Source organism: Electrona antarctica, assembly GCF_951216825.1.
Source record: "Electrona antarctica genome assembly, chromosome: 15".
Lineage (NCBI taxonomy): Eukaryota > Metazoa > Chordata > Actinopteri > Myctophiformes > Myctophidae > Electrona > Electrona antarctica.
In genome coordinates this window covers 40,681,293-40,690,398 of record NC_136796.1, presented here as the reverse complement: position 1 = coordinate 40,690,398, position 9,106 = coordinate 40,681,293, and the positions used below count along the sequence as shown (strand labels likewise).

The 9,106-nt window shown below is 38.6% G+C and overlaps 1 protein-coding gene across 1 annotated transcript in view; it reads left to right on the top strand.

Annotated features, from left to right (window-relative positions):
- Window positions 1–6,580, top strand: part of med10 (mediator complex subunit 10) — a 7,533-nt gene extending 953 nt beyond the window's left edge. The window contains exons 2-4 of the mRNA XM_079521829.1: window positions 4,283–4,366; window positions 4,551–4,653; window positions 5,497–6,580. Of these exons, the coding sequence (XP_079377955.1) occupies window positions 4,283–4,366; window positions 4,551–4,653; window positions 5,497–5,592 (283 nt within the window). The 3' untranslated portion in view covers window positions 5,593–6,580. The remainder of the gene's footprint in view (window positions 1–4,282; window positions 4,367–4,550; window positions 4,654–5,496) is intronic.
- Window positions 6,581–9,106: the final 2,526 nt, after the last annotated feature.

Sequence of the window (9,106 nt, the reverse complement as noted above, 5' to 3'; positions counted from 1 at the left end):
ATACACCTAATGGAAAAGCTTCATTTTCAAGATGGCGTTCAAAATGGAAGCCGGCACCGCTATACTGTATATCTCAATAGAAAAAATTGATACAAATGATTTTTCACTTAATTCTGGTAGTATTGGCCATGCTAAATAACATACTAAAAGTCTACCTAAATCTACCTTCAGGAAAGGCTTCATTTTCAAGATGGATTGAGATATAGCCATTTTAAGCTCCCGGACACCATTTTGGACACCATCTTGAAAATTAAGCCTTTCCCAAAGGTATATTTTCCTAGGTTTTTGTTATGTTCATAAGCATGTCCACATGTACCAGAATCAAGTGACAAATCATTCATATAAATATATTCTATTGAGATATACAGCATAGCCAATTTAAGCTTGGTTGGCTGCCACAGCTGCCATGTTGGACGTCATCTTGAAAATGAAGCCTTTCCTGAACGTAGATTTTGGTAGACTTTTAGTATGTTATTTAGCATGGCCAATACTACCAGAATCAAGTGAAAAATCATTTGTATCAATTTTTTCTATTGAGATATACAGTATAGCGGTGCCGGCTTCCATTTTGAACGGCATCTTGAAAATGAAGCCTTTCCGGAAAGTGTATTTTCCTAAATCTTTTGTATGTTCATAAGCATGTCTACAGGTTCAAGAATCAAGTGAAAAACCCCTTGTATATATTTTTTCAAATGAGATATACAGTATAGCCGTTTATAAGCTTTATAAGCCTGCCATTTTTAATGCCTTCTTGGAAATGACGCCTTTCCCAAAGGTATATTTTCCTAAATTTGTAGTATGTTCTTAAGCATGTCCATACTCCATAGGTACTAGAATAAGTTGAAAAATACTTTGAAAATGTTTTCCCATTTTAGATATGGCCATTTTAAACTCTGTCTGGGACGCAATCTTGAAAATGATGGCTTTCTGGAGAGTAGATTTAGCATGCCCAATACTACCAGAATCCATTGAAAACCCTTTTGTATAATTTTTTTTGGGGTTAAGGGATATTTCTTCCTAAATTGACTCTCTCTCTTACACTACCCTCTATTGAGGGTGTCTGTCTGTCTTTGTGTGTGTGTAATACACACACACAAAGACAGACAGACACACACAGTTGTGGTAATTAAGCTTGATTACATTATTCCTATCCACACCTAGCCTGGTGAGGCGAGGTTAATCCACACCTCATCTTCTGGCACCCCCTCCTCTCTCCCTCCCCCTCTCAATTCAATTCAAAAAAGCTTTATTGGCATGAGAAAATATACGTTTACATTGCAAAGCAAAAGTGGAACAAAACAATCAAGATAAAACAATAAAATAAACTTGTAAACAGAGCTGTGTTACATTAACACTTTGAGAAACTATAAAACAATTCTGTCAGAGATAGTTCTACATCCATATAGGAGACGCTTTATACTTTTGAAAAGCGTCACCGGCAAACTCCTTGCCGGTGATTCTATTTCTAATCCGTGGGAAGTATGTCTCTGATGTCACTCTCAGTCTCTCTCAGTCTCTCTCACACACACACACACACACACACACACACACACACACACACACACACACACACACACACACACACACAATTCAAGGGGCTTAATTAGCATGACTAAACATAGTTGACATTGCCAAAGCAAAAGTGGAACACAAGCACACACACCGTCCAATGTTGCCAACTCTGACACTCAATCTGATATACACTACCCCAACCCTATGGGTAAGGTAATGATGGTGTACATCAAAGAAGCTACAGAGTTGTTAAAACAAAACCCCCATGCACGCACGTGCACACGCACACACACACACACACACTTGCTAGTCTGAGAGTCTTGCAACAAAACAGTTTTTAAGGTCAACCACACGAATGCAACTCCTTGCAACTGCCATTGGGGATAGTGGTTGTTAACTGTTAACACAGTGGGGTGTCGTTGATTAGGGAGACAACACTTAGAAGTGCCCACCCCCCTCCTCCTGCTTACGCATACAAAATAGTGAAATTTACTATGGTTGTGAAGACCATAGATTTACATTAACTTTTGATTCATTGATTGGCTGATTGATTGACTTTATTGACCCAAGAAACAAATTACAACAACAATAGATTGCCCACCGTAGTCAAAAGGGCAACACAAACAGCCCTGAGGCTTATTTCCTTTGTGGTTCCATCAATGTTAATGTGCCACCTGGGGGGATAACAAATAGCAATGTTAAATTACTTATTTTCTGTCAATTACACACCCCAATGATGCCTTGGCTTCATGGAGATTATTAGTTTTTGTCGCATTCTGAAGCCAATAATTTGATGACCGACGGAGTCATCAAATGATTGGTTTAGGAATATTGCAAAAATACAAAATCTCCATGAATTCAAAGCTTCATGGGGTGTGTAATTGATAGAAAATAAGAACATTTCCATCTACAAGTTATAATGTAAGTAAACCAAAACATGTCCAGCCTACCGGAAATTTGGTACTTATTGTACTTTCCGGTTAGACTTTTGGTATTAGTCCCTCGTCCAGCTTAAAGAACAACTTTATATATTTTTTCAACCAAGGTTCGTTTTAAGCTCAAACCACACCAAAGGGTCGCCAAGCAACTCCTTGGGTCCAAAAGGTTGCAAGGAGTTGCATGGTGACCCTTTGGTGTGGTTTGGGCCATTGAATTCCATGCGTTGAATCACTTGGGACATATCACACCGCTGGGATAACGCTAAAACCGTCTCGACCCTTTGGTGTGGTTAGGGCTTTACGTTGTTATTAGAGAAAGTAAAAGATCAGTGTTGTTATATATATTTTTTTTTCCATTTGCTCCTCCTTTCATTTTTGTGATTTTAGCTATTTTTGACAGGGTGGTGGGGACATTTGTACATGGGGCTAAATATGTATTTTTTATTTTTACAAAATGTTATAGAGATTTAATTTTTTATTATTTAGGCTACTATAGTCCTACTAGACCCCAGGAAATGACATCTGGCCACAAAAGATCACGGGATCTACTGAATGTGAAGGAGGAGGTGACAAACTGACATATTGAGCCTATGACACATAGTATGGCATCCCCCCAGTACTCTACCTTCACATTCAGTGTCTTTTGTGGTCAGATGTAATTTCCTGGGGTCTAATAGGACTATAGTCAATATTAATAAAGAAATCACCATAATATTTTGTTTAAAAAAAAGAAAGAAAGCAGCAAATTGATGTCATAATAAACATGAACCTTGGTTGGAAAAAACCCAAGTTGTCCTTTAATACCAATTTATAATCCTCACAATAATACGGCAAATGCAGAAAATGTCACATGCGGAGGGACATAACATGTCTTAGTAACCACTAACCAATGAGAATTGCCCTTGGGGAGCAAGTGGAACCCACTAAAACTCTTGTTACATGGCACACGCATACCAACTGAGCTAATGCTATATTGTAAGTGCAGCTATAGGGCCGATTCATACTCCTATTTTACCGCTGTTTCGGCGCTGTAGTGCCGAAATGATTTCGGCTCGTCAGTAAATTTCAGTAGCACCGAAGAGCCGACTTTAGGACGGTACCCGCCCCCCCGAACCTCAAATGACGTCACATTGTAGGCTCTACAGTGCCGAACCGACTTTTATTCGGCTCTAAAATAGGAGTATGAATCGGCCCTTCAAAACGAGGGTCCAATCCAAGTAGGAAGTGGTTACTCTTATCTCCCCCTCAGCCCAGGATATTAGATTTTGGGATGACGAGAACCAGCCAATGCCCCGGCTTTGAACCACATTGCAGTACCGACAGTTCATATTTATTGAAGAAAAAATAAAGTCAAACCGCTGGCCCACCCTTGTGCCGGACTAGAATGGAGGACCTGCCTAAGGATTCACTGATCAGGGATTTGAGCCACTTTAACCCCCGACGTTCTTATTTTGTGCAAAAACTTTCAAATGTTTCCAAAACAGTGGATAAGGGTGATTTCGAGAACAGATTATTTTACCGTGGCTTCCTAACTAACAAAGCACACACAGCCAGTGGGAGAGGAAAGGGGAGAGGTAGGGAGGGAGGCCAACAACATGTTTATGAGACTCTTCTCGTTCTGAAACATGCCTTAAGCTGTATGATTTATATTAAAACATAATGCCATGAATAGAATCATTTAGCCTAATATCAGTTTTTGGTTGCTTGAACATATGATCAGCCTTGTGATCTGGGCAATATGAGAAGGTGAAAAGGTCCCAAGCCACCCAGTCCTGACACAATCTGTACAAGAAGCCACACAGTTAACATGTTTTTGTTATGTTCCCTTTCAGAAACTTCATGATTTCCGGATTACAAGACATCGAAAAGTGTCGTCAGCAGCTTCATGAGATCAATGTTCCACTCGAGGCCTTTGAGTGAGTCACCTCTCATATTACTGTAAACTATTGTGACACCTTTATGAATGCAAAATTCATTAGGCTATCTATTCACCAAATTAATTCTGGAGTTAAACAGGCCTTCAGCATTGAAGACGGTTGACTGTCACACCATGTCCTTATTCTCCAGTGCTGTCAGCTAGTGTTATTTGTGTTCACACAGATACATCGATCAAGGTCGGAACCCTCAGCTATACACAAAGCTTTGTCTGGAGAGAGCCTTGGCTAAGAACGAGCAGGTCAAAGGAAAGATCGACACCATGACGGTGAGAAATTATTGTCTGTCAGGGTGAAATGATTCAACATTCAACTGGGTTCATGTTGAGCATACATGGGCAACTGGCGGCCCAAGGGCCACATGCGGCCCCCACCATAACTTAATGCGGCCCTCAGGTTAATATCGGAATATTGATATATTATTGATTTCAGCTAATTACTAGTATTAACATGTTTGTTATTGTCTTTTTTATGCCCAATGTATTTGTAAATAGTTAATAAAGTTAACATAACTAACTAAATGCATTTGAAAATATATACAAATGTTACTTTTCAGGATTCCAATTCCAAAATAGCAAAGAAATATTCAGGATTTCAATTCAAGTGAGATGCGTTGTTTTTATAGACTATTTAACAGCAATATTAGGCTAATATAGCTACCTATGACACCTGGATTTACCTACGGAATAAAGGTTATATATATCTATCGATACAAACAGACAGACAGACAATACAGACTTTCTGTCTGTGAGCACAGCTTTTGCACATTTGTGAAAATGTGGCGCAAATCTTTGAATATATATTCTTTCAGAGCGAATGTTTTTAACTCAAATCTTAGCTTCTCGGGGTGTCCCTGGAACAACATATTTTATTTTTCAGATGGGGGTCGGCGGCCAAATACAGATAATTCTGGGGGTCCTTGACATGAAATAGTTTGAGAACCACTCATATAGAAACATACGTTTTTCTGAAAAGGATTTAGAAGACATTTGTAGAATCCAAGTTAGGTCTAAATGGGTTAAATGGCACTCTGAAGAAGAAAGTAACCTAATACTTGTAATACACACATTTTTGATAACAATTTGAATTAAACATTTTCATCGTTATTGCAGAAATTCAAGAGCCTTTTAATCTCGGAGCTGGGCAAAGTCTTCCCAGAGGAGATGGCCAAATATAAGGCCATACATGGAGAAGATCCCCCGTCCTAGTGGCCCCGATGTTCCAGACCCTGACTCCTGAAATCCACGCCTTAGTGGTGGCTGCCAATATTAACCACATGAACCCTCAACCTCCCTGAGCTTGTGAGCTTGTAGATTGGCTGTTTTTCGGCAAAGACATTTGGTGTAGAGGAGGGAAAAAAGGGGGCCCAAGTACAGACCCCTGGGGGACACCAGGTCAACGAAGTATGTAGGGTTTAAGTGGTTAATTTAAAAGTAATTATGATGGTGATTTTCTGTGTGGTTTGTTTCGTTTTTTGCTTTGGTTGTTGCTGACTTCGATCCTGTGGGACAAGCTTTAATTTCAGCCTAGCAGCCATATTCCTGACTCCATTAATCACCTCTATTTTCTTTTTTCCTTGGAAGATTTGAAGGAACCCGATCAGAGCATTTGATATGTAAAATGTTAAACAGCTGAGCTCATCCCTAGCCAATACAATACACATTCATTTCAAACTGTTTACGTGGTATAGTTTGAACTGTTTGTACTGGATCTCTCTCTTGCTCTCCGGTGTCACAGCATGCTGTTCTAGAAATTAAAGCAAGTCATTTTTGCAGTGGGTTGGCAAGAAATTGTAAGGAGTTATGCTGCTTTTTTATGACCACATTGATGTCATCAATCAAATATGGTGTTTGCAACAGAATGTCTTTAACCCAACTGTACAGTGGATAGCTTTTGGGTTTCTGCATCTGTGAGGAAATTCATCCACTACTTGTACATATGTTAATACAATAATCCACTGTACCTTTTTTTAAAACCTTGTCCCAGTGTCCAACATAGCAAGTTTATAATGCAATTCATACCGTTTTGTATCAAACTCAGGTTTCTTGACAGCCATGAAAACTGAAATGCAAATGTTTTGTGTAGCAATTTTGCGCCTGACAAATTGACATTGCCAGAAAGCATAATGAACTCTTCTTTGTTATGTATTTGAATTATATAATTTTTGTTAATAAATTAGCCTCTTTTGGATTGAAATTGAGTTTTTGTTTTATTATAATTATATGGTGTGTTATTATTATTGGCACCAGTTTTAAATACATTTTCATTCCATTTGTGTGTATGCAAAATAGTGTTCACAAGAAGATTCTTATCTGTATGCATAGGATTCTCGCTACGTGAAAAGTTTACAGCATGATGCTAGCAGTAAAATATCAACAACAATTAGAACATTATCAGGCAATCTAACTACTTTGAAAATGAAGTCCATTCTCTACATGACATTTTGCTGTGTAGAATAATGTTTGACATGTACATTATAATGTAATCAACAAGGATTTGAACTTGACCAAGATCAGTTTGTATAGTGTCCTGTCCAAGCATCTGTTTTCAGACCAATGCAACGTTCTAATGCTTAATTTATTCTCATAGCTGGCAGTGTTGTTCTTGTTGTTTTTTTAGTCATAGTCTCTTGAATAGTTTTCATTTAGTTTTAGTCACATTTTAGTCACCTGGAATGTCTTAGTGTTAGATCTAGTTTTAGATCTGCAGTTGATGTAGTCGACTAAAATGTATTTTGGCGGGCCTTGGTGCCGTCGTAATGACTTTGTACACTTGCTGAAAATAGCCGATCTACAAGCTCACAACGCGCCGCAGCGCGACGCGTTGTGAGCTTGTAGATCAGCTATTTTCAGCATGCAACTAATTGTAAAATGACTTATACTGGATCTCTTGTCCACTAGTCCCTTAACATTTTAGTCTAGTTTTTATTTGTTGACGAAATTGTCAATATATTTAGTCTTAGTTTTAGTCATAATAGCTTAGTTTCCATGTAGTTTTCGTCAGTGGAAAAAGGTAGTCGACGAACATTTTTCGTCTTGGTTTAGTCGACGAAAACAACACTGATAGCAGGTCTATTGTATATCTACTGCTGGGATAAAAGGTTACAATTCTGTAGTGACTTGAAAAGTATAACGTAATTTGGAAACAATAATAGTATGATTTAATGCTCTTTGGAACTTTACTCCTTTATTTGCAGCGATGGGACTATTTTATGGGTGTTGTTCAAATTGGTTGCCTTCCCTTCACTGCATCACTTTTTATGACAGCTCATCCAAATACTGGCTTGTGATAGGCCATGTTGATACAGCCAGAAAGACCATGTTAATTTATAACATAAGATGAAATAAAAATTGGAAGTTAGTCACAGACGCAAAATTAGATATTTTGCGTCTCTGTCGCAAGTCAAAAGCATGTCTGGTCTTAAGTTGAATATTGTACTGTACTTTAGTTCTGACCTGACCTGAAACATGAGTAAGTGTGACACAAAAAACGTGGAATGGTTACTGTGAAAAATAAACAAGTGAAAGATTATATCAAAAAGCATGACTTGGCAGCATCCAATTCCAAGCAGAATCCATCCAGTCTGACAGCACCCTGGGCTTACACACTGTGCCTTTGTGTTCCCATGTTTCATGTACCCATGAGCCAAAACCAACCCGTAGTTCAGTTTCAGTCGATTTTTCATTTATTTATAATGCAACATCACCCCGATGGCTCTCCGTACACTTCAAATCACACGACACAAAACACAATAAGCACAATAAGTGTGCCTGCATGTTTGATTAAACAATCAATATTTCTATTTCACTACTGAACTCTAAACCCATTTAGACTACGGCCCGATTCTAAAAAACGCCCTCTAAATGTATTTCCGTAATGCTTCAAATATTAATTCAAAATTTACAAAAACGTTATGCTGCTAATTTGCTGTACATAGCAACAAGAACTCTAAGAGGGGTTCCCATCCCGAGGGGGTAAAACACCAAATGGGGTTCCCGTCCTGAATGTGTTTAACACGATACAGATAATGTCATATCAGCTTTACCGGACCCCGGTAAAGATAGCTTTATCTTGCTGAAATGTGAGTAGGCTACATGTATATGTCAGTGGGAAAGATGCAGATTTTGAGCTGGGTGTCACAATGCCCCAGTGACATCACTTGACACAGGGTCATACAGGTCATTTGTCCACCGGTGTCCAGCAGTGTTATTTTTGGCAGCAAATTTTGATTTTAGTTTTAGTCATAGTCTCTTGAATATAGTTTTAATTTAGTCTTAGTCACCTGGAATGTTTTAGTGTTAGTCTAGTTTTAGTCGACTAAATATCATAAGATTTTAGTCGACTAAATCTATACAGATGTGAAAGAAAATCCGTCGTAATGACTGATTTTACACTTGCTGAAAATAGCTGATCTACAAGCTCACAACGCGTCGCAGTGTAAAATGACTTATACTGGATCTCTAGTCCCTTCCTAACATTTTAGTTATTTGTTGACAAAATCGACAGTATATTTAGTCATAGTTTTAGTTATCATGCCTTAGTGTTTATTTAGTTTTTATGTAGTTTTCGTCAGTGAAAAAAGGTAGTCGACGAACATTTTTCGTCTTAGTTTTAGTCGACGCAAACACCACTGGTCCACCCGGTGTCCAGTGAAAGTTGCGCTGCCACGCGCGTGTCTGCCTGTCTTGTGTGCAGGCCGGGAGGACAGATGCCCCAGAACCG